Here is a 27,475-nt window from a genome sequence, read left to right as displayed (position 1 = left end):
AGCACAAGCAGGGGGAACAGTAGAGGGAGAGGGAGAAGCAGGCTCCCCGCTTGGCAGGGAGCCCGATGACGGGCTCAACCCCAGGACCCTGAGATCATGACCTGAGCTGAAGGCAGACGCTTAACCATCTGAGCCACCCAGGCACCCCTTGAATTAACTTTTTTTAATTAAAGGTATAAAATCTGTGTCTGGATTTATTATTTTTTGCATGTGGGTATCTAGCTATTCCAGCACCATTTGTTGAAAAGATTATTCTTCCTCCACTGAATTGCTTTTGTTCCTTTGTCAAAGATCAGTTGACTATACTTGTATGGGTGTATTTCTGGGCTCTCAATTCTGTTCTATTGATCCATCCATCTATTGTTTTGCCAATGTCACACTGTTTTAATTGTTACAGCTTAACAGTAAGTCTTGAAGGGGTGCCTGGGGGGCTCAGTTGGTTAAACACCTGCCTTCTGCTTGGGTCATGATCCCAGCCTGGCATAAGGCTCCTTGCTCAGCAGGGAGTCTGCTTCTCCCTCTCCCTCTGCCTGCCACTCCCCTGCTTGAATGCATGCTGTCAAATAAATAAAATCTTTAAAAAAAAAATAGTAAGTCTTGAAGTTGGTTAGTGTCAGTGCTTTGATTTCTTTTTCCTCAGTACTGTGTTGTCTATTCCAAGTCTTTTGCCTTTCCATATAGGATCATTTAGTCAATATCTACAAAATAATTTTCTGGGATTTTGTTTGGGGTTGTGTTGAATCTACAGATCAAGCTGGGAAGAACTAACATCTTAACAATACTGAGTCTTCCCGCTCATGAACTTGGAATGTCTCTCCATTTATTTAAATCTTCTTTCTCTTATCAGAGTTTTACAGTTTTTCTCATATAGATCTTATTTATGTTTTGTTAGATTTATTCTTAAGTGCCTCATTTTTGGGGATGCCAATATAAATAATATATTGTTTTAATTTCAAATTTCAATTGTTCCTTGCTGATATAAAGTAATTAACTTTTATATGTTAACTTTGGATCCTGTGACCGTGGTATAATCATTTATGAGTTCCAGGAATTTGTCAATTCTTTGGGATTTTCTACATAGACAATCAGAACATCTGTGAATAAAGACAGTCGTATTCCTTCTTTCCCAATCTGTATGCCTTCTGTTTTCTTGTCTTACTGCATTAACTAGGTTTCCCAGTACAATGTTGAATAGGAATGGTTAGAGGAGACATCCTTGTCTTGTTCCTGATCTTAGGGAGGAAGCATCTAGTTTCTCATCAAGTATGGTATTAACTGTAGGGTTTCTGCAGATGTTCTTTATCAAACTGAGGAAGCTCCCCTTTATTCGAGTTTGTGGTGAGTTCATGAACAGGTACCGGATTTTGTCAAATGCTTTTTCTGCAGCCACAGACATGATCATATGATTTTTCTTCTTTAGCCTGTTGATGTGATGGATTACATTAACTGTTGAATGTTGCACCAGCCTTGCATACCTGGACTAAATCCCACTTGTCTGTGGTATATAATTCTTTTTATATATCGTTGGATTCAATTTGCTAATATCTTGTTGAAGAGTTTTCCATCTGTGTTCATGAGTTACACTAGTTTGTGATGTCTTTTTTATATGTCAACAGGCTGAGAAATCTCAGAGCCATCAGTCAGTTCCATGTAAGTGGTAATCAGTTTAATCAGATTATTGTCCTTCTAAAACCTAAACAACAACTGTGATGAGGCAAAGACGTTACTGTGCAGAGGGAAAACATGAAACACTCAGAAATCAAGGCAGGCATCAGCTAGCTGTAGCAGCTCAAAAGCATGAAAAGCTGTAGTTTATACTATTTTCCTTACTTTTGAAGTTGTGAATCAGAAGAAGGAGAAGGAAAGAATCAGTCCAGGAAGATGAGGGATAAGATATCTGAGTGCCTGAAAGAAACTATTTTCTTTAATAGGTTTTGTGAGATAAAACAGCCTTGTCAGATTTTTAACTTAAAAATAATGGGGGTCAAAGCCCCCAGCTCCACACTTAGACACTGTCTTCTGGGTCAGGGATGGTAAGGCTCTGTAACACAAAAACTTTTCTACCCAGATCTGCTCCCTCCCCTTATTTATCAATTTGATAATTTCAAACAACCTGAGAATTTTTTTTAACCACAGAAAACCATCTTCACAATTTTTGCAAACTCTAAATTATACCATTATTTACTTAATAAATTCCATAAAGTTATTAAAATTAATTTTAAAAGGAAAATTTTATATCTCTATCATTAATCTTACCCAATACAGAAGCTACACATTAACATACACTAAAAACATAACTCCTAAAATTAAAAATGTTTATCCCTCTACCACCTAAAGTCATCTACTGTGCAACTAGTGGTAAACGTGCCTCATACTTTGAGAAATAATCATCAAATTCAGCCTTCTCCTTCATTTTATAAGTAATGAAACTGAGGACCAGAAAGTAAAGTGAGCTATTTAAGGTCACAGAGCTAATCAGGAGCTGAGCTGGAGCCAAACCCCTCTCTCTTTCCTCCACAAACAAAACCCAACTCTTCACCCACCTACACTACTGTTCTTTCCACTTTTTAAAAAAAAGGAAGAGGATATCTTATTTATTAACTTTTCAGTCTGCTTTCTCCAAATTGCCTTTTTTTTTGGTAGGTTGTCTAACTGGCTCAAAACTGAACTCTTGCTGGAATAAAGCTGACCTGGCTAGAGAACAGGGACAGGAACACCAAGGGACAGTAGCCAGCTGTCCTGTGCCTGAAAGGGAAGAGGGGTTTTACCTCAGGGTCCAGGATGTTTGAAAAAAGAATTGAAAAGTCATGAGAAACCTACCCCTACCCACTCAAGGGATAGCTCAGCTGCCTGGAACCCGTGATGTCCTCTGCTATTGGCTTCATACAGCTCAGGACATTCGGAGGGTACTCAGAATGGTACTCTCAGAGTGTTCCCCAAACTAACAAGCAATTTTAAAAAAGAATATAAGGTGTGTTAAGTGGGTTTTTAAGAATGGTATTCTGAGCTTAATGCTGACCAAAAACAGAGAACTAATTTACATGTGGAAGTATCAAAAAAAAAAAAAATTTTTTTTTTTTTTAGAGGGAGTAGAAACAAAGGTAAGGAAAGCTGTCCAGTCTGAAATGTGCTAAACTTTAAGAAAGGAAGTTTCAAAAAGTTTACAAAAAGAGAAAAATTTAGTATATTCTGATAGCCACAGTCTCTGGAAAAAACTTCACTGGAGAACAACATAGTTGTAATATCTGAAAAAAGTAGTGGTTTCAGGTAGCCACCAACAAAAAGGAGAAAGAACAGATAAAGTGGAAATACACAGAAGTAGGACAAAAACCTGCCCATAACTGCCCCCTTTTTTCTTCCATTCCTCTCTGTCCACTCAGATCCTTTTAGGTCCAGCTCAGACCTTCTCCACAAAGCACCTTTCTCCTATGCTGACTTACACTGACTACTCCTCTTCCAAACTCTACATACTTGGCAATTATTCACATGCTGCTTTGCCCCCTCCCAATTCGACTCTAGGCTCTGAGACGGCAGCACTCATGTCAGACATACCTTGGTGTCCCCAGAGTACCTAATAAACTGTGCCTCTTGCAGAGTCGATAAATAAATACATGCTGAGTCAAAGAAGCCAACTAGAAATCATCGTTCTTAGAGGAAAGGGAAACTAGGGAAGGCATAAAGAATACAGAATCTGAACATGCACCACAAATTGTACTATACCCAAATCAATTCAAATCAACTTAGTTACAAGTAGAATCAACAGGCACAGTCACCTGAAATTGCAAAAATAGTACAGTACCTGCAAAAGACTTTCTATGGCATGAAAACCTCGAATTAAATTCAGAGCTCCACATAAAAGACTGAGGATAAATGCCACAATCCCTGACAGAGTTGCTGGTTCCAGTCGCTGGTGAGCTGGAAAAGAAATGGTTAGAAATGAACACCACTATTGCATGTCAATACCTAAACTTATGTAAAATGAAATTCCCTTCTCAATTTAAATGGGTCAAACACGGGTTAATCTTCATAAAGTTATTTATTAAGATATTAGTAATTATTGTTTTAAAATGCAAAATGTCTGACAACATGATAGCTTCATTGCCCTGAACTCAAGTTCAATCAACTTCTTTTTCTCTACTTTTTAAAGAGACATCTAATGTGCACTTGGGGTATACAGGCTAAGGAGTGCTCACATCTGGCAGTGAATCATGTAAAAAAAAAAAAAAAAACCTTACTGCCTAAATAGGTCTGCCATTTGCAAGGAGTTGCAAATATTTGCAAAGGTGACTCTGCCTGAAAGATCACTGCATAATTCCTACTTTTTCTGAAAATGCTTAGATAACATTTTTAAAAACAAACATAGCTTGCTTTTTTTAAGCAAAACTCTCCCTTATTTGGGTTCCAGGGCTATAAATATCATGGGATATAGGTGAAAGTTCCTGTATAATCACCAATCTGAACTTCACAATAGAATAGTCTTATAGCTATGAAGTTCCTGATCTCTGAAAATCACTTGAGGACCACGACAAATGAAAAACACGAGCTGAAGAAGTGACCACTTCCTCTTCACAAACGCATCTCCTTATCTATCAGGGCTTCAGCAGTGTAAGATATTTACTTATACAACAGTTTCACTTTATCATCATCTTGGGCTTAACAAAATTAACTGAGTCTAAATGAAAATACAAAACTAAATACATAATTATCTAGACCTCAAAAAAGAGACAGAAGGAAAGAGAGGACAACAGAACTACAGTTAAAATCACTGAAGTGTAAAAGCCCTAACAATGAAGTTAATGGGGTGGAACATTAATATAAGGAAAGGCTTAAATCTTTGCAACTTATATTCAGCCATTACAGCAGAAAAGCTTCCCTAAACAGTTCACAGAAACACAAAACCCCACATATCACAAAAAAGTATTTGTTCCTCAAGTTCAGCAGAAAATGCTAAGATGGGAAACATTTTCTTTACTTTCTTCTGTGCCTAAGCTGATTGCTGGGTCTCTCAATCAATTTCCTTGAGATTTTAATATGAAAACAAAAAATTAAATATCTGTAAAGTATTAATACCAAGTTTTATGTCAGTAGGGGAAAAAAAACCTCACAATTTAAAAATCTATCCAACTAGTCTACCAATTAGTCATGTTTTGTATCCCCTGTCCATCCCACCCCATACCCTCTCAGTAGTAAGGGAAAACTGGCCTCTAATAAAAAAAGAAATCCTTAATATGGGCCTCGAGCATAAAACTACCTGACAACTAAACAGATTACATAAATCGTACTTCTAAAGTACACAAGTTTACCTTACCAAAAAACCCAAATAATATTCTGTATTATAACTAAAAAATCTTAGCTGTTTATGGTCAAGTATGGCCATTCTTGAATGGGAAAATATTACCATTTTAATGTGCTGATCAATGTCTATTTAAGAAATAAATAATTGACTATATAAATTAACATTTCTAATATTTATCTCTTGGCCTTAGAGCACTCTCCTTATAATTATAATATACCATTTATTATTAAAATTATTTCAAAATGACCAGAAATATTTTTAAAAGCATGAAAGCAAATGACAAGCCTCTTTTAACAAAGACAAGGCACGTATTATGCTGAAGGACAGGCTGGAGCTGTGCCAAAATCACTGTGGGAAAGAAATTCTCAAGTGGAGATTCACCCACTCCCACCCTATCTCCTTCCCTAGGATCAGTGGGAATGGTTACCAAAAGAAAACTCCATCTGCATACAACATGAGGGTGACGCTCCCTAAGGACAATTTCTCATGTTAACAACTGAACAAAATATTTAATCACATTTTAATGTATTATGTGATATCTGCTACTTTCTATTTCAGTGAAACAAATTTTAAATTCATTGTTATCCACAAATGTTTACTTCACACTTCAATTTGGCACCATGATAAGTACTATTAGGTAGACAGTAGATTTCGAACAATAACAAATGCGAGGCAGTGTAGAAAAAAAAGTTACTGAATCCAAAATAGTGTTACCTGGTCAGTTTTTGTTTTGTTTTTGCTATTACTGTCTTTTGCTACAATGCCTTTTCTTTAATTAGTCTCCTTGAGCCCAATAATGGCATTTTCATGACAAAATTAAATTTTGTATAAACCAATAATTAATGAAGTTTAGAAAAGTTCCTAAAGAAGTAAATCTCTTGGAACCAAAAGGCTATTGCTTATAGGGAACTAATATATTTACTCAGCAAATACCTTTTAGCATGATTCTGTATAAGACGTTGTGCTTTAGAAAATACAATAAACAATCTGCCCTCAAGATACTTCTAGCCTTTTGAAGGGAAAAAAACAGATAAGCCTGTGAAAGTAATAAGCATTCTAAACTAAAAGAGTTAAGAAATTCTGAAGAGGAGGGGCACCTGGGTGGCTCAGTCGGTTAAGCATCTGTCTTCGGCTCAGGTCATGATCCCAGGGTCTTGGGATCAAGCCCCGCATCCTGGGATCAAGCCCTGCATCAGCTCCCTGCTCAGCAGGGAGTCTGCTTCCCCTCCCCTGGTCCCCCTGCTTGTGCTCTCTCTGTCAAATAAATAAATAAAATCTTTAAAAAAAAAAAACAAGAAAGATAAAAGAAAAAAAAATTCTGAAAAGGAAAGATAACTAGGGGGAAGGTGGTGATACAGGAGTGGTAAGAAAACCAGGGAAGATCTTTAAAGATGGTTAAAATTTAGACAGGCACAAATGGGAAAAACTGCATTTCTGCAGAGAAAAGAATGTGAGCATGGAGGTGGAAATGAGATGCAAATAATAAGAGCATGAACAACTACTACTACTACTACTACTACTACTACCTCTGCTAATCCTACTACCTCTGCTAATCCTACTAATAGTGGCTATTCTCAACGTACCAGGCACAAGTGCTTATATACATGATCTCAGTCACCCCTCCAAGAACCCACTGCAGTAGGCACTATAATTATCCTTATTTTTTCAGATGAAACTAAGGTTTAGGGAGATTAGGTAATTTGCCCAAAGTTAAGTAAATGAACTGGGATTTAAACCCAGCTAGCCTGACACTAGAACTCATGTTCATAACCACTTTGCCACTGGGCATTGTTACTGGTTTTGTTTGGCTTAAAAGGATGTTTACGAAGAGAAGGAAGAAATAAGGTCAGAAAGGGGGTTGAAGCTAATTAATAGACAGTTAGAAATACTAAAAATTATGAACAAGTTAGACAATGGGGAAACACTGAAGAGCAAGAGACCAATATAATTAACGCTATGCTTAAGGAATATTAATCTATCAATGGGCTGTAAGGAGATTAAAAGCAGGAAGACAAATAATATTTTTTCAGTGCTTTCTTGGTAGGTACACTTTGTCCTGCTTATCCTTCAAAATGCAGTACTTCATAAGGCAGGAATGACTAACTTCTCGGTGTCTGAATTTTTTCATCTGTCAGTGGAGATGTTAAATAATTTGCTATAAATCAGACAGCTAGTAAGTGTCATCTTCACAATTAGCACTTGGGTCTACAAGACTGCAAAGCCTATGCTCTTTCTACAAATCTACCTTAGGGAGTCATTGCAAAAGACTGGCTGATATGAGGACCTGAATTTGGATAGTGATAGCGGGAATGAAGAAGAAAGAGGTGAGTGATACTACTGGGGTTAAAACTAGTAGACATAACAACTATTTATATACGGGAAACAAAAGGGAAGAAAATTAAATAAAATGTCAGGGTTTTAAGTGTGGGTGATTGGAAAGTTAATGGTGCTACCAACGAAGCCACTGGAAGAAATTCAGGTTTGATCAAGAGTGGAGACATTTTAAACGTATCGAACTTGTAGTGATAATGAGGCGTGTTTAACAAGCAATGGAAGAATGGAAGAGTAGCAGAGCTGGGGAAACAAATGAGGTCTGTATCTGAAAGGAAGGGTTGGGATGAGATTACTAAGGAAAGAAGTAGGCCAAGGGCAAATCTTTGGCAAACAGTATCTTCACAGGGAGGATGGAGTCAGGAAGACAGATTTAGGAGAAGAGGAGGAAGAAAGCCTCAGAAGCCTAGGAAGGGGAGGCCATCTGGAAGAAAGATATGGATATCAATGTCTGTGGACAGGCCAAAGACAATCTGAACTCAAAACAACAACGAAAAAAGATTAGATTTACTGACTAAAAGATGGTTGTTGACCCTTTATAAAACAGTTTTAGAAGAGTGAAGGCAAAATTCAGACTGCAAGACGCTAAATAACTGTTAATGGTAAGAGAGAGCAGTGACTGAATGCTACTGCCGTTAAAGAAAACCAGGATGACAGCCTGACAGATATACTAGGACTGAGAAATAATTATTTTTCCACTGTAATGCAGTAGAAGAGGGCGATCTGAATACATTTGTAAGTAAATGAAAAAAATTCAGTGAAGAGGAAATAAGAGTCAAGAGAAAGGGAAAATGATGACAGAGAATACCAGAACAATCATTATGAAGATTCAAAATGATGGTACCATTCTAACCTTCAAACATCATCGTAATACCACAGTGCCTATGCTTTGAGTGAAAACAAAGTTCAGGAGGAACAGTCATTCAATGATGCCCCAAATATCTGGAGAAACAGGTTTTAGAACATACAAGAAAAATTTCAGGTCAATTCCATCTAAATGAGCATAATTTATGACTAAATTATGACTGAGGCTAATTGTATGGTATTAAATACACTATTCTTTTCACCAGTGAGGCCCTTTCTTACATCATTACCTGACAAAAGCCTGTATGTTCTTCAAGGCCCTGGGCTTAAAAGTGGTACTTCCTATTTATCTCTGTTTATCTCTTTTGGAACATGTATCACATTCTATCTTGTATTTTACTTATTGGTGTGTGTGTGTGTGTGTGTGCATGTGTGTGGGAGAGAGAAAGAGAAAGAGGAAGGGAGAGAGAGAGGAGAGAAAGAGAGATTAGGAAATTTATTTGCCTTGTGGGGCAACTGCCGTATAGAGTACCATTCTCAGCCAACTGACAAATTGTCTATAAAATTACAAAGGTGGAAAAAAAGGCTGATTAACCTAGTGTTTATCCTAAAAATAACGTGTCAAAGAAACAGAAAAATGTATTGAATTTAGAGTTTTGTTAAGTTTTTTTAAATAAAAGCAGAATATAAAATTAAAAAGATTGGCAACACTAAATGTTGGTGAGAAGTAGAGCAACTGAAACTCTCATACACTGCTTGTGGAAATGTAAAATGGTACAACTACTTTAGAAAACCAGCAATTTCTCAGAGTCAAACATGTACCTCACTTTTGACTTGGCAAATTCCACTGCTCATATTTACTCAGAAGAAATGAAAACATGTCAACAAAAGACAAATGTTTGTAGGAGTTTTATAACCCAAAACTGGAAACAAGCTAATGTTCATCAGCAGACTGTGCCCTGTTCATACAATGACTACTACTCAGCAACAAATAGGATCAAAGTACAGAGACCTACAACATAGGACATTGTACTAAAAGAAGCCAAACACAAGAGTCACACTACATAATCTTGTTTATATAAAGTTCTAGAACAAACAAAATTAAAAATAACTAGAGTGTAAAAGATTAGAACAATGGTTGTCTGGAGGAAGGGTGGAGATTGGGAAGAGACATGAAAGAACTTCCTGGGGAGATGGAAATATTCTACATCATGATAGCAGTATGTATTAGTTTTTTTTCTTATATTCTGTATTTTGATGCTTTGATATCTTGGGGCCTTGCTGGTCCTAGAGGACAGACCTTCCCAGGGCTATCTAATTCCTAGAGATAGCAAACAACTCACCTCTAAGAGTGCTTTCCAAAAGCAAACCCCCTAATCCAAAGCCCACACGTGACCTCCTATATGGGGCTCTCACACTCAGGGCCACTATCCCCCTGCCTGAATCACCCCAAGGTCAGGTACCAGACAACTAAGGGCAGCCCTATATCCCAGAGCCTGCTGTAAGTAACTCAAGCTAGCCAATCTAAACCTGCTTACCCTGCCTCTTCAGTTCCTTCCTAGGGAAAGCACAATAAATGCTCTTGCTCACGTTTTCCTCCCACTCCTTTACCTCCTGACCAACACCTGCACTTTCCCCGCATTGCCTTGGGTGGAATAGTGTGCACCCTTCCCATGGGATCTGAGAATAACAAACTACCTTTGCAGTGGCGGCTGTCTCCTAATCTGTTGGCCTTATCATATGTGAATAAAATCTATACTTTTAAAAAGAGTGGTTTATACAAATGTATCCGTGTGTCTAAACCATACAGCAAAGATTTGTGCATTTTAATATGTGCAAATTTCCCTTAAAAAAGAAAAGAACCACAGGGGCGCCTGGGTGGCTTAATTAGTTAAGCATCTGCCTTCGGCTCAGGTCATGATCCCAGGGTCTTGGGATCATGTCCTGAGTCGGGCTCCCTGCTCCACGGTGAGCCTGCTTCTCCCTCTCCTCCCGGCTTGTGCTCTCTCTTGCTCAAATAAATAAAATCTTAAAAAAAAAAAAGAACCACAGAAGTAAATTATAAAATAGATGAGTGGATAGTGGGTGGGGATACAGATGAAACAAGAACGGCAAAATGTTGATATAGTTATTATAATTGGGTGACAGGTACATAAAAGTTCATTATACTGGGGGGCGGAGCAAGATGGCGGAGGAGTAGGAGACCTGGATTTCGTCTGTCTCAGGAATTCAGCTGGATAGGGATCAAACCAATCTGAACACCTACGAACTCAACAGGAGATCGAAGAAAAGAATAGCAACAACTCTCTGAACAGAAAAGGGACCACTTTCTGGAAGGCAGGACATGCAGAGAAGCGAATCCGAGGCGATATTCGGGAGGATAGACGGCGGGGGACGGGGCCTCCGTCGGCCGCTTCTGGCAAGTGATAGAGAGCGGAGCACAAAATCAGAACTTTTAGAAGTTGGCTCCACTGAGGGATGTCGCTCCAGTGGCTAAGCCGGGGGTGGAACCCTCGTGGGACAGTGTGGTCTCAGGAGCCTCGGGGTCACAGAAAGACCGGGGGTGCCTGAGTGTGGCAGAGCTCCCAGGTATCGGAGCAGGGAAGCTGGCTGCAGAGACGGAGCTGAGGAGCGGGCCCTCAGCTCAGGGTTGCCATAAACTGTGATTCGCGGTACAGTCAGACCACTGCTCTTCCAGCAGGGACCCAACAAGCGACAGATCCGGGGAGACTCCCCTTCCTCCCCCGGGAGGAGCGGCGCGGGAGTGCACCACACGGATCTGCTGGGTTTGGAGACTCCACCCAGGGTTGGGTGTCAGAGATAGAAACACTCAGTCACAGGCCGGATGAGCACGGAGTACGGCCGGAGACTGGGGAGACGGAAGTGATTGACGGCTTTTCTCTGGGGGCTCACTGAGGAGCGGGGTCCCGAGTTCTCGGCTCCTCCAGAGTGGAGATTGGGAGGCCGCCGTTTTCACTCTCGTCCTCCAAAGCTGTACAGACAGCTTGCAGGGAACAAAAGCTCCCGAGAGCAAACCCAAGCAGGTAACTTAGCCCGGACCTGCAAGGGCGGGGCAATTCCGCCTCCGGCAAAGACATTCGGGAACCACAGCAATAGGCCCCTCCCCCAGAAGATCAGCGAGAACAGCCACCCAAGACCAAGTTTACCGATCAATGAGAACGGCAGAACTCCAGCGCTAGGGCAATACTGCACATAGAATCCATGGCTTTTTTTACCATGATTCTTTAGTCTTTCAAAGTTAATTTTTTTTTTAACTGTATTTTTCTTAATTTTTCTTTTTCCCTTTTCAACCAACATCTTATCAATCCCTTTTTTTAAAAAAAATTTTTATTTTTCATTTTTAGAGTCATATTCTATCCCTTCATAGTAGTTACCCTTATTTTTGGCATATATATATAAGTTGTTCTCTCTTTAAAATTTTGAGATACAGGGCGCCTGGGTGGCTCAGGCGTTAAGTGTCTGCCTTCGGCTCAGGTCATGGTCCCAGGGTCCTGGGATCGAGCCCCACATCGGGCTCCCTGCTCAGCGGGAAGCCTGCTTCTCCCTCTCCCACTCCCCCTGCTTGTGTTCCCTCTCTCGCTGTGTCTCTGTCAAATAAATAGATAAAATCTTTAAAAAAAATTTTTTTTTGAGATAGTTTCTTCTAACAGATCAAAATATACCCTAAATCTCTAGTGTATGGCTTTGTTCTAGTCTCCTGCCTAATCACATTCTCTCCTTTTTTTTGAAATCCTCTTCTTTCTATTTTCAAACAATTTCTTATCAATTCCTTTTATAAAATTTTTTATAATTTTCATCTTTACAGTCATATTCCATCCCTTCATCATATCAACCCTTATTTTTGTACATATGTAAGTTTTTCTTTCTTTAAAATTTTTGGGAGGCACTTTCTTCTAACAGACCAAAATACACCCAAAATCTAGTGTGTGGCACTGATCTATGCACCAGCCTGATCATATTTGATCATATTCTGTTTTTTTTGTTTTGTTCTGTTTTTGTTTTTATCTTTTTCTTTTTTTTTTTCTCTTTTCTCTTTCTTTCCCTTTCTTTTCCCCCGGCTTCAGGTCTTTTCTGATTTTTTTAGAGTATATTTTCTGGGGACGTTGTTACCCTGTTAGCATTCTATTCTCTCATTTACCTGTTCTCCTCTGGACAAAATGACAAGATGGAAAACATCACCTCAACAAAAAGAACAAGAGGTAGTACCGACTGCCAGGGACCTAACTCAATACGGACATTAGTATGATGTCAGATCTAGAGTTCAAAATCATGACTTAAAGATACTAGCTGGACTTGAAAAAAGCATGGAAGTTATTAGAGAAACCCCTTCTGGAGAAATAAAAGAACTAAAATCTAACCAAGTCGAAATCAAAAAGGCTATTAATGAGGTGCAATCAAAAATGGGGGCGCTGGGCGCCTGGGTGGCTCAGTTGGTTAAGCAACTGCCTTCGGCTCAGGTCATGATCCTGGAGGCCCGGGATCGAGTCCCGCATTGGACTCCCTGCTCAGCGGGGAGTCTGCTTCTCCCTCTGATCCTCTCCCTCTGATCCTCCCCCTCTCATGCTCTCTGTCTCCCATTCTCCCTCTCAGATAAATAAAAAAAAAATTTTTTTAAAATGGGGGTGCTAACTGCTAGGATAAATGAAGCAGAAGAGAGAATCAGTGATCTAGAAAACCAAATTATGGAAAATAAAGAAGCTGAGAAAAAGAGATAAACAACTACTGGATCACGAGGGCAGAATTCGAGAGATAAGCGATACCATAAGATGAAACATTAGAATAATTGGGATCCCAGAAGAAGAAGAAAGAGAGAGAGGGGCAGAAGGTATATTGGAGCAAATTATAGCAGAGAACTTCCCTAATTTGGGGAAGGAAACAGGCATCAAAATCCAGGAGGCACAGAGAACCCCTCTCAAAATCAATAAAAATAGGTCAACACCCCGACATCTAATAGTAAAACTTATGAGTCTCAGAGACAAAGAGAAAATCCTGAAAGCAGTTCGGGAGAAGAGATATGTAACCTACAATGGTAGAAACATTAGATTGGCAACAGACCTATCCACAGAGACCTGGCAGGCCAGAAAAGACTGGCATAATATATTCAGAGCACTAAATGAGAAAAATATGCAGCCAAGAATACTATATCCAGCTAGGCTGTCATTGAAAATAGGAGACATAAAAAGCTTCCAGGACAAACAAAAACTAAAGGAATTTGCAAACACAAAACCAGCCCTACAAGAAATATTGAAAGGGGTCCTCTAAGCAAAGAGAGAGCCTAAAAGCAACATAGACCAGAAAGGAAAACAGACAATATACAGTAACAGTCACCTTACAGGCAATACAATGGCACTAAATTCGTATCTTTCAATAGTTACCCTGAATGTAAATGGGCTAAATGCCCCAATCAAAAGACATAAGCTATCAGATTGGATTAAAAAACAAGACCCATCCATATGCTGTCTGCAAGAGACTCATTTTAGACCCAAAGACACCCCCAGATTGAAAGTGAGGGGGTGGAAAACCATTTACCATGCTAATGGACACCAAAAGAAAGCTGGGGTGGCAATCCTTACATCAGACAAATTAGATTTTAAACCAAAGACTGTAATAAGAGATGAGGAAGGACACTATATCCTACTTAAAGGGTCTATCCAACAAGAAGATCTAACAATTATAAATATCTATGCCCCTAATGGGAGCAGCCAATTATATAAGGCAATTAATAACAAAAAACAAAGAAACACATCGACAACAATAATAGTGGGGAACTTTAACAGCCCCCTCACTGAAATGGACAGATCGTCTAAGCAAAAGATCAACAAGGAAATAAAAACTTTAAATGACACACTGGACCAAATGGACTTCACAGACATATTCAGAACATTCCATCCCAAAGCAACGGAATACACATTCTTCTCTAGTGCCCATGGAACATTCTCCAGAATAGATCACATCCTAGGTCACAAATCAGGTCTCAACCGGTACCAAAAGATTGGGATCATTCCCTGCCTATTTTCAGACCACAATGCTTTGAAACGAACTCAATCACAAGAGGAAAGTCAGAAAGAACTCAAATACATGGAAGCTAAAGAGCATCCTACTAAAGAATAAATGGGTCAACGAGGAAATTAAAGAATTTAAAAAATTCATGAAAACCAATGAAAATGAAAACAGAACTGTTCAAAATCTTTGGGATGCAGCAAAGGCAGTCCTAGGAGGAAAGTATATAGCAATACAAGCCTTTCTCAAGAAACAAGAAAGGTCTCAAGTACACAACCTAACCCTACACCTAAAGGAGCTGGAGAAAGAACAGCAAATAAAGCCTAAACCCAGCAAGAGAAGAGAAATAATAAAGATCAGAGCAGAAATCAATGAAACAGAAACCAAAAGAACAGTAGAACAGATCAACGAAACCAGGAGCTGGTTCTTTGAAAGAATTAACAAGATTGATAAACCCCTGGCCAGACTTATCAAAAAGAAGAGAGAAATGACCCACGTCAACAAAATCATGAATGAAAGAGGAGAGATCACAACCAACACCAAAGAAATACAAATAATTATAAGAACATATTATGAGCAACTATATGCCAGCATATTAGGTAACCTGGAAGAAATGGATACATTCCTAGAGATGTATCAACTACCAAAACTGAACCAGAAAGAAACAGAAAACCTGAACAGACCTATAACCACTAAGGAAATTGAAGCAGTCATCAAAAATCTCCCAACAAACAAAAGCCCAGGGCCAGATGGCTTCCCAGGGGAATTCTACCAAACATTTAAAGAAGAATTATATACCTATTCTTCTGAAACTGTTCCAAAAAAATAGAAATGGAAGGAAAACTTCCAAACTCGTTTTATGAGGCTACCATTACCTTGATCCCAAAACCAGACAAAGACCCCATCAAAAAGGAGAATTACAGACCAATATCCTTGATGAACATGGATGCAAAAATGCTCACCAAAATACTAGCCAATAGGATCCAACAGTACATTAAAAGGATTACTCACCACGACCAAGTGGGATCTATCCCTGGGCTGCAAGGTTGGTTCAATATCTGCAAATCAATCAACGTGATACAATACATTAACAAAAGAAAGAACAAGAATCATATGATCCTCTCAATAGATGCAGAAAAAGCATTTGACAAAGTACAGCATCCTTTCTCGATCAAAACTCTTCAGAGTATAGGAATAGAGGGTACATACCTCAATATCATAAAAGCCATCTATGAGAAACCTACAGCGAATATCATTCTCAATGGGGAAAAATTGAGAGCTTTCCCCCTAAGGTCAGGAACACAGCAGGGATGTCCACTATCACCACTGCTATTCAACATAGTATTAGAAGTCCCAGCCACAGCAATCAGACAACAAAAAGAAATAAAAGGCATCCAAATCGGCAAAGAAGAAGTCAAACTCTCACTCTTTGCAGATGATATGATACTTTATGTGGCAAACCCAAAGACTCCACCCCAAAACTGCTAGAACTCAAGACAGGAATTCAGTCAAGTGGCAGGATATAAAATCAATGCACAGAAATTAGTGGCATTCCTATACACCAACAACAAGACAGAAGAAAGAGAAATTAAGGAGTCGATCCCATTTACAACTGCACCCAAAACCATAAGATACCTAGGAATAAATCTAACCAAAGAGGCAAAGGATCTGTACTCAGAAAACTACAAAATACTCATGAAACAAACTGAAGACACAAAGAAATGGAAAAACGTTCCATGCTCATGGATTGGAAGAACAAATATTATGAAGATGTCAATGCTACCTACAGCAATCTACACATTCAATGCAATCCCCATCAAAATACCATCCACTTTTTTCAAAGAAATGGAACAAATAATCCTAAAATTTGTATGGAACCAGAAAAGACCCCGAATAGCCAGAGGAATGTTGAAAAAGAAAAGCAAAGCTGGTGGCATCACAATTCCGGACTTCCAGCTCTATTACAAAGCTGTCATCAAGACAGTATGGTCCTGGCACAAAAACAGACACATAGATCAATGGAACAGAATAGAGAGCCCAGAAATGGACCCTCAACTCTATGGTCAACTAATCTTTGACAAAGCAGGAAAGAATGTCCAATGGAAAAAAGACAGTCTCTTCAACAAATGGTGTTGGGAAAATTGGACAGCCACATGCAGAAGAATGAAACTGGACCACTTCCTTACACCACACACAAAAATAGACTCCAGATGCTTGAAAGACCAAATGGGAGACAGGAGTCCATCAAAATCCTAAAGGAGAACACAGGCAGCAACCTCTTCGACCTCAGCCACAGCAACTTCTTCCTAGAAACGTCACCAAAGGCAAGGGAAGCAAGAGCAAAAATGAACTATTGGGACTTCATCAAGATAAAAAGCTTTTGCACAGCAAAAGAAACAGTCAACAAAACCAAAAGACAACTGACAGAATGGGAGAAGATATTTGCAAATGACATATCAGATAAAGGGCTAGTATCCAAAATCTACAAAGAACTTATCAAACTCAACACCCAAAGAAAGAAGAATCCAATCAAGAAATGGGCAGAAGACATGAACAGACATTTTTCCAAAGAAGACATCCAAATGGCCAACAGACACATGAAGAAGTGCTCAACATCGCTCGGCATCAGGGAAATCCAAATCAAAACCTCAATGAGATACCACCTCACACCAGTCAGAATGGCTAAAATTAACAAGTCAGGAAATGACAGATGTTGGAGGGGACGCGGAGAAAGGGGAACCCTCCTACCCTGTTGGTGGGAATGCAAGCTGGTGCAGCCACTCTGGAAAACAGTATGGAGGTTCCTCAAAGAGTTGAAAATAGAGCTACCATAAGATCCAGCAATTGCACTACTGGGTATTTACCCCAAAGATAACAAATGTAGTGATCCTAAGGGGTACGTGCACCCCGATGTTTATAGCAGCAATGTCCACAATAGCCAAACTGTGGAAAGAGCCAAGATGTCCATCGACAGATGAATGGATAAAGAAGATGTGGTACATATACACAATGGAATATTATGCAGCCATCAAAAGGAATGAGATCTTGCCATTTGCAACGACGTGGATGGAACTGGAGGGTGTTATGCTGAGCGAAATAAGTCAATCAGAGAAAGACATGTATCAGATGACCTCACTGATATGAGGAAATCTTAATCTCAGGAAACAAACTGAGGGTTGCTGGAGTGGGGGGTGGGGTGGCTGGGTGATAGACATTGGGGAGGGGATGTGCTATGGTTGAGTGCTGGGAATTGTGCAAGACTGTTGAATCACAGATCCGTACCTCTGAAACAAATAATGCAATATATGTTAAGAAAAAAAAAAAAAAGCAAGAGGGGAAGAATGAAGGGCGGGGAATCGGAGGGGGAGACGAACCATGAGAGACAATGGACTCTGAAGAGCAAACTGAGGGTTCTAGAGGGGAAGGGGGTGGGAGGATGGGTTAGCCTGGTGATGGGTATTAAAGAGGGCACATTCTGCATGGAGCACTGGGTGTTGTGCACAAACAATGAATCATGGAACACTACATCAAAAACTAATGATGTAATGTATGGTGATTAACATAACAATAAAAATTAAAAAAAAAAGATGAAGCTCACACACACACAAAAAAGTTCATTATACTATTCTGTTTACTTTGTAGCTATTTAAAATTTCTCCATGATAAAATGTTTTAAAAATAAAACAGGGTAAAAGTAGGACATAGTGTTTAACTTAACATATTGACCCTATGATGGATAGCAGAACATCTGTAGACTTCAGAAAATTATAGAAAAAATTCATGCTAGACTGGAGGGGGAGGGGTCAAAAGGTCAAAAAGAGAAAAAGTCAAGAAACCAAAAGTAAGATACTCTAACAGAGAAAAAGGCCTGAAAAATAATATGTCAAATAACTATTAACCAGATTCCAAAATAGAGTAAATAATTTTATTTAGGAAAACAAACTCAGAGACTACAGAAAGTATTACCCAGGCTTTGTCTGGATTAAAAGAAAATTTTGTTAATATTAAAATAAGTTCTAATTGTGAATTACTTTAAAAACTTTTCTTAAAACTTCTCTCTCTTTCTTAAAACAATTATCAAATGCCAGATTTCCCATTTTCCCAGTGTTTCCTGTCTGGTGATCCAGCAGACTACAGGTCAGAGTGGGGACTTAGGGGAGTCAAACATTACATGAACTTTCTAACAGAATTTGTCTCTTGGTATGTCAAGTTGGATGGACCCCTAAAGATTAAAATTAATCTTTAAAAAATTAAAGATTAATTTTCTAGATCCTGAGTGTGTACATTAATGGACAGATATTCTGGCAGCAAAACTGACTGCCAGACCTATGGAATTAGAACTATTAGAGAAGGAAAGGCCAATGGAAGCCATGGAGCTCCCCCCACCCAAACATCATCAAAATATTAATCCCTAAGGTAAATGCAGAAATCAGTGTCACCATCCAAAGTTTATTAAAATATGAACAGATAGTGATTCCTACTACACACCCATTTAACTCTCCAGTTTAAGGCTCCAAAATGAGAGTGCCTTAGAGGATGACAACAGATTACTGTGGGTTCCAACTGCACATGCTTTTCCAGATACAGTCTCCATATGGAACAACAATTAATTCCATGACATGTAGGTACTAATTTGCTAACACTTTCTTCTCTACCCTAATAAACAGAGAAAATCAGATGCATTTTACTTTTACCTGATAAAGACAGCAGTACATAGGGGCGCCTGGGTGGCTCAGTCAGTTAAGCATCTGACTCTTGATTTTGGCTCAGGTCATGATCTCCGGGTTTTGAGACTGAGCCCCATGTCAGGCTCCACACTGAGCATGGAGTCTGCTTGGGATTCTCTCTCTCCCTCCCTCTCCCCGCATTGCTTGAGCTATCTCCCCCCCCTCCAAAAAGAGAGAGAGAGAGAGAGATAGCAGTACATTTACTATATTGCCACGAGGTTATATCAACTCTAAGCCAGAGATGAGTCTATAGCAGGGGTTGGCAAACTATGACCCACAGGCTAAATCCAGCCCACCACCTGTTTTTGTAAATAGAGCTTTACTGCAACACAGCTTCACCTATTCTTTTACACATTGTCTATGGCTGTTTTATACTATATCAGCAAAGTGAAGTAGTTGCAACAGAGACCATTTAGCCTATAAAAGCTAAAATATTTGCTACCTCGCCAATTACAGAAAACGTTTGCTGACTCTTGGCCTACAAGGACTCAGCTTCTTAACACCCCATGGAACATTATACTGATCCACTTTGTTGATAACCTCATGCTGACAGGATCTGAAGAACAGACAGTAGATACCTTGGGATGATACATGTATGCCAGAGTGTGGAAAATAATAACAAAATTATAGGAGCCTACCACCTCAGTCGAGTTTCTGGTGGTTAATGGTCTAGAGTATATTGAATGTAAAGATCAAGTTGCAACTTGCAACCCATACCACTAAGAAAAGATGTGCTGCTGAGTATGCCTTTCTAGATTTCAAAAGCAACATTACGAGACTTGGGTATACTGCTCCAACATGTTTACTGAATAACAATGGCTGAAGAGGGCCAAAGCAACAGAAAGATCGAGACTGCATTACAGACTACTTTGCCACTCAGCCCTTACACCTCACAGATCTAATGGTGTTCAAAATATCTGTGGAAGACAGAGATAATGTTTTGAATCTGTAGCAAATTTGGAAAGAAGAATCATAAAAAAGGATCCTGGGTTTTGAAGCAATGACATGGCCCTTACGCAAAAAGAAAAATGTTTTCATTTCAAGAACTAGTTCCTGGCTTGCTTGTTGGCCATAGCAGAAGCTAGTGGCCCTACCATGAAATATGAGGTATATACTATAAACCCTAAAGCACCCATAAAAACAAACAAAAGAAATGAAGAGGTATAATAAGTCAACCAAGAACAGAAAATGGATCAAAAAATAATTTAAAGGAAGGCAGAAAAAGAGAGAAAGGTGACTAAAAACAGATGGGATAAAAAGAAAACAACCATAATGGTAGGTTTAAACCCAACCATATCGGGGCACCTATCTGGCTAGTCAGTGGAGCATGCAACTCTTGATCTTGGGGTTGTGGGTTTGAGCCCCATAAGTGATGCAGGGATTACTTAAAAATAAAATCTTAAAAAAAAAACCAAAAAAACCCCAACCACATTAATAATCACATTAAAGGTAAGTGGCCTAAACACCTAAAAAAAAAGGCAGATGTCAAATTGGATTTTTTTTTCCAACAGACTCAACCAAATAATACCTAAAAGCAACCTTTGTAAATAGACACAGAAAGGTTAAAAGAAAAAAGACAGAAAAAGATACACCATTCCCATACTACTTAAAGAAGTTAGAGTGGCTATATTAATAAAGTAGACTGCAGAACTAAGAATATTACTAGGGATAAGGAAGGTCATTTCAAAGTGACAAAGGCATCTATGCACCAAGAGAACGATCCTAAATATTTAATAAGCTTTAAAATACATAAAATAAAAACTGACAAACCTAAAAGGAGAAAGATATAAATTCACAAATATAGTCAGAGAGTTCAACACCACTTTCTCAATAATTGAGAGTCGACAGAAAATCAGAAAGGATATGAAAGATTTGAACAATATCAACCAACTTGATCTAAATGACATTTATAGAACTCCACCCTACAATAATAGAATACACATTCTTTTCAACACAGAACACAGAAAAATGGCTAAGACAGAACATATTCTGGGAGAGTAAAACAAGTCTCAATAAATTGAAATGAATTAGAATCATACAAAATTTGGTATCTGACCACATGGAGTTAAGTTAGAAATCAAGAAATGAAAGATACCTGGAAAAATCTCTAAATACTTAAGACTATATAACACATTTCTAAGTAACTCATGGATCATAAAAGAAACCAAAATGGAAATTAAAAAGCATTTTATTATTTTTTTTAGATTTAATATTTATTTGACAGAGAGGGACAGTGAGAGAGGGAACACAAGCAGGGGGAGCGGGAGAGGGAGAAGCAGGCTTCCCACAGAGCAGAGAGCCCGATGCGGGGCTTGATCCCAGGACCCTGGGATCATGACCTGAGCTGACGGCAGACGTTTAATGACTGAGCCACCCAGGAGCCTCAAAAAGCATTTTAAACAGTATGAAAATGAAAATACAATATATTAAAATTTACGAATGTAGCTAAAGCAATATTTAGAGGGAAATATATACTACTAAATGCCTATTAAAGAAGATCTCAAATAAAAAATAACCTCCACTTTTTTTTTTAAATAACCTCAACTTATGCCTTAAGAACCTAGAAAAAGAAAAGCAAATTAAACCCTAAGTTAGCAGAAGACAGGAAGTAATAAAGATCAGATCATAAATCAATGAAATAAAAAACAAAAACAATAAAAAGTCAATGAACCAAAAGCTGGTTCTTTAAGAAAATCAATAAAAATGCTAAGCTCTAATAAAAATAAGAAAAATGCAAAAGACAAAAATGTCCAATATCAGAAATGAGAATGGTTGTATCACAACTCTACAGATATTAAAGGGATAAGAGATTATTAACTTATGCCAAAAAATGCATTAACTTAGGTGAGATGAACAGATTCCTTCAAAAAAACAAACTACTAAAACTCACTCAAGAAACAGATAACTTGAACATCCGTCAAAGAAATTGGTGTGTAGTTAAAAACCTTTCCACAAAGAAAACCAGAGGCTCAAAAGGCTTCACCGTACTGAACAAAGAAGAAGAAATAAAAATTCTACAGAAACATTTCTGAAAAAATTGAAAATGGAGTATCTCCCAATTTATTCTGAGGCCAATGTTATCCTGATAGCAAAACCAGACAAAAACATTACAAAAAAGGAAAACTATAAACCAAATCCCACATGAAAACATACATAAAATATCTAAATAAAATTTTAGCAAATTGAATCTCACAATATATATACAAAAAGGATATTATGACCAAGTGGGGTTTATCACAGAAACGCAAGGTTGGTTTAACATTTGAAAAGCAATCAATGTAATTTACCACAGAAAGACTTTAAAAAGAAAAATCATACAATCATCTCAATAAATAAATTTAGACAAAGTATTTGACACACTCCAACTTTCATTTATGATACAAACCACTCATCAAACTGGGAATATAAGGCAATTTTATCAACTGGATAAAAAAGCATTTACATAAACCCTAAGTTAACATCATATTTAACTATGAAAGACTGAATGCTTTCCCTGCTAAGATCAGAACACTGCAAGGATAGCCACTCTTGCCATTTCATTCTTTCAGTATATTTTTGTTAAGCACAGAATTCCACATTTGCAGTTATTTTCTTTTATCCTTTAGAAGATACCATTAAGTGGTCTTCTGGCTTCCAGGACTCCTATGAGAGAGAGAGAGAAAGAGAGAAAAAAGAGAGAGAGAGAGAGAGAGAGAGAGAGAGAGTGTGTGTGTGTGTGTGTGTGTGTGTGTGTGTAATGGTTTGTGTTCATGTAATCCAAGTGCCTGGTGATTTATGCCTGGTTACTTCACTGTTTACCAAACATTCTATTTTCAAAATATTATTGTAGATATAATTTGAAGCTTATGTGACAATTTCCTCTAGGAAAGATGTTTGTTTGCTTCTGCCAGATCTTTGGAGCATAGCACTGTGGAATTTTAGAGATCAATATGATTCAAAACTAAGCTGCAGTCCTCATAAAAGACTTTCTACTTCATATTCCTGTCAACCCATATTCCTAGAGTGCTGACATCCAAACCCAAAGCTAGGGGGTTGTTCATGAGGTCCATCAGCTTGGTGGACCCTGCTTTCTAATACCTGTCTCCCTAGTCTTGAGTGGCTGCCAGCTGTTCCCTCCAGAATTGGTAAAAGCCCCAAAAGAAAAAGTAGCTCCGAACATTAAGCTCATCTCCATAGGCCTCCACCCTCTTCTGTATCCCAGTAATTCTTAGTAATCTTGTTGGATATCCAAAGACTTCGGTAAGACTATATTTTAAATTAAATTCTGTATCATATTAGACCTACATATTCTTTTTTTTAGACCTACATATTCTATAGAATGTATACGTTCCATTCAGCTTTCCTACATGTATTTTGTGGAACTACTGGTCTGAACTGCCTACTCCATCACTACTGGAAGTAGAAGTCTCAAAGTAATAACCCTCTCATTTATTACTGATTTTAAAAATTGAAATATAATTTGAATACAATAAAATTTGCCCTTTAGAAGTATATAATTCAGGGGCACCTGGGGGGTGCAATCAGTTAAGCATCCGACTCTTGATTTCGGCTCAGGCCATGATCTCAGGGTCAAGAGATCAAGCCCCACACTGGGCTCTGTACTGAGCATTGTAGCCTGCTTAAGATTCTCTCTCTCTCTCTGCCCTGCCCCTACTCACAAGTGCACATGCGCGCTCCCTAAAAATAAAAGTATATTAAATCAGAAGTTTTTCGTATTCACAGAATTGTGCAATCATTATCTAATTCCACAATTTTCATCACCTCAAAAAGAAATCTCAAAACCATTAGTAGTCACTGCCTATTTCCCTGTACCCCTCCAGCTCCTGTCAACCATTAAGCTACTTTCTGTCTCTATGGATTTGCCTATTCTGGACATTTTGTATAAATGAAACTATAAATATATGGCCTTTTGTATCTGGCTTCTCTCACTCAGCATAATGCTTTTAAGGTTCATCCATGTTGTATCATGCATCAATACTTCATTCCTTTACTCCTTAATATTCTGTTGCATGCATACACCATATTTTGTTTATTCATTAGGTGATGGATGTTTGGGTTATTTCAACTTTTTGGCTTCTATGAATAACAGTGCTATAAATATTCATGTACACATTTTTATTCACACTTACATTTTCAACTCTCTGGGGTACGTACCTACGAGTTGAATTGTGAGGTCATATGGTAACTCCACATTTACCTTTCTGAGGAACTTCCAAAGTATTTTCCAAAGCAGCTCACCATTTCGCAACCCTACCAGCATTATAGGAGGGTTCCAATTTCTCCATATCCTTGCTAATACTTGTTACTGTTTTTTAAAACTACAGCCATCCTAGTGGGTGTGAAATGGAATCTCCTTATCACTTTGCTTTCCATTTCACTATGACTAATAATGTGGAACATCTTTTCATGTGTTAATTAGCCAGTTGCACATTTTCTTTGTAGAAGTATTTATTCAAATCCTTTTCTCATTTTAAAATTGGATTATTATCTTTTTATTGTTATTGTTGTGTTATATATTCTGGACACAAATCCCTTAGGAAATACATGATTTGTCTGTGGATTATCTTCAACTTATTGACAGTCTGTTGAAGAACAAAATTTTTAACTTTGGGGGTGTCTGGGTGGCTCAGTCAGTTAAGTGTTAAGTGTCTGACTCTGTCTGACTCTTGATCTCAACTCAGTTCTTGATCTCAGGGTTGTGAGTTCAAGCCCTGCATTGGGCTCCACACTGACCGTAAAGCCTACTTAAAAAAAAAATTTTTTTTTGAACGTCAATCAAGCCCACCTTAATTTTTTTTTTTTCACTGTGCTTTTGGTGTCAAATCTAAAAAAACACTGTCTAATACAAAGTCACAAAGATTTACATCTATGTTTTCTTCTAAGAGTTGTATAGTTTTAGTGGTTAAATTTAGGTCTTTGATCCATTTTTAGTTTTTAAAATTTTGTGTATTTCTAAGAATATGCCCATTTCATTCAAAGTTGTCTAATTCATTGACATAAAACTGTTCACAGTGTTCCTTTAAAATCCTTTATTTTGTAAGATCAATAGAAATGTCCTTTCATTTCTGAGTCTAGTAATTTCTTTTTTTGTCAATCTAGCTAAAGGTTTGTTAATTTTGTTTATCTTTTCAAAGAACTAGTTTTTGGTTTTATTGATTTTTCTCTATTCTATTTTCTATTTCATTTTCATTTCTGCCCTAATCTTAATTATTTCCTTCCTCCTCTTTATTTTAGGTTTAATTTGCTTTTTTTTCTAGTATCTTTAGGCAGATGGTTAAAGTATTCATTTGAGATCTTCCTTCTTAAAAAATATAGGTATTTATAGCAATAAAATTTCCTCTAAGTACAACTTTAGCTGCATCTCAGATTTTGTTATATCATGTTTTCATCTTCATTCGTCTCCAAGTATAAATTCCCCTTTTGAATACTTCTTTGACCCATTTATTATTTAGGTGTACTGTTTAATTTCCATATATTTATGAGTTTCCCAAATTCTTTTGTTATTAATTTCTAATTTCATTCCACTGTGGTTACAGAATATACTTCGTATTATTCTTAGCCTGTTAAGTTTACAAAGTTTTTGTTTTATAATGGCTTAGCATAAAGTCTATCCTGGGGGAGAATGTACCATGTACGCTTAAGAATATATTTTGTAATATTGAGTGTTCTGTAGTCGTTAGATCTAGCTGGTTTATGGCGTTGTTCAAATCTTCTGTTTCCTTGTTTATCTTCTGCCTAGTTCTATCCATTGTTGAAAGTTGGGTATTAAGTCTTCAACCATTACTGTTGGCCTATGTCTCCCTTCATTTCTGGCAGGCTTTGCTTCATGTATTTGGGAGCTCTGTTGTTAAATGCACCTATGTTTAAAATTGCTACACATTAAATCGATGGACTTTTTATCACTATAAAATGTCCTTGTCTTTAGTAGCAATTTTTGTCCTAAAACCCATTTTGTCTAATATCAAAAAGCCACTCCACCTCTCTTTTGGTTGCTATTTGCATTGTATTTTTTTTTTATTCCTTTTACTTTGAATCTTTTTCTACCTTTTTTTTAATCCACTTTCATAATCTCCAACTTTGACTGGAATGTTTCATCCACTCACATTTTAAAATCCAATCTCATTAATTATTGACATAGCAGATTTACATACACCATTTTACTATTTCTATATGTCTCATGCCCTTTTTTGCTCTATTTCTCCTTGACTCTATCATTGCATTAAGTGAATGTTTTATACTGCAGCACTTTAATTTCTTTAATGATTTTCACTATTTTTTGAGTGATTTGCTTAGTGGCTATTCTAGGACTTACCATACACATCTTAACAGAAATAGCTTCGTATTTATACTAACTTAATTCCAATTAGCCATAGAAACATTACTTCTATAGAGCTCTACTCCTTTTCTTCCCTTTTTGTGGTATTGTTGTATACAAATTACATTTATAAACATTGCAAACCCCAAAATACATTGTTACAATTATTACTTTACATAATTTTATGTCTTTTAGCGTAGCTAAGAGGATAGCAATTATATTTTTTTAAGTTTTATTAATATGAATTCTTATCACTTCTGGCTTTCTTCATTTGTTCTTGTGGATTCAAATTGCTATCTGGAGTCATTTCTTTAGCCCAGTGTAGTTTTGCTCCCATCCAGCTCCTTTGTGCTCTTATGAAAAATATATATTACATTTCTATATGTTATAGGCCCAACAATACATTAGTTTTATACACTTGCTTTTTACATCAGTCAACAAAAGAGAGAAGAAGAAAAATGACTGTCTTATAATTACCTTTCCTGTTGCTCTTTGATTTTTTTGGTGTGGATTCAAATTACTGTCTAGATCACTTTTCAGCCTAAAGAACTTCCTTTAGTATTTCTTGCAAGAGGAGTCTGCCAGCAACAATTCTCTCAGCTTCTGCTTCTCTGTAAATGTCTTTATTTCACCTTAGTTTTGAAAAATAGCTTTGCTGGATATAGGATTCTATTTCTTTATTGATATTGTCTATTTGATACAACATCATTGTGATATTTCCTTTACTTCTTTAATCATGGTTTCCTTTAGTTCTCTGAACAGAGTTATAATGACTACTTCAAAGTCTTTGTTAAATCTGACATCTGGGGGCACGTGGGTGGCTCAGTCCTTAAGCGTCTGCCTCCAGCTCAGGTCACGATTCCAGGGTCCTGGGATCAAGCCCTGCACTGGGCTCCCTGCTCCACGAGAAGCCTGTTTCTCTCTCACCCCCACTCCCCCTGCTTGTGTTCCCTCTCTCGCTGCATCTCTGTTAAATAAATA

At 37.8% G+C, this 27,475-nt stretch overlaps 1 protein-coding gene across 1 annotated transcript in view; it reads right to left on the bottom strand.

Annotated features, from left to right (window-relative positions):
* SEC22A (SEC22 homolog A, vesicle trafficking protein) overlaps positions 1 to 27,475 on the bottom strand; it is a 72,760-nt gene that overhangs the window by 22,894 nt on the left and 22,391 nt on the right. Inside the window, exon 6 of the mRNA XM_021692364.1 lies at positions 3,800 to 3,915. Coding sequence (XP_021548039.1) covers positions 3,800 to 3,915 — 116 coding nt within the window. The remainder of the gene's footprint in view (positions 1 to 3,799; positions 3,916 to 27,475) is intronic.

This window comes from Neomonachus schauinslandi, chromosome 1 (genome assembly GCF_002201575.2).
Source record: "Neomonachus schauinslandi chromosome 1, ASM220157v2, whole genome shotgun sequence".
NCBI lineage: Eukaryota > Metazoa > Chordata > Mammalia > Carnivora > Phocidae > Neomonachus > Neomonachus schauinslandi.
Note: the sequence above shows the minus strand (reverse complement) of the source record. Positions and strands in the feature narration are given on the sequence as shown.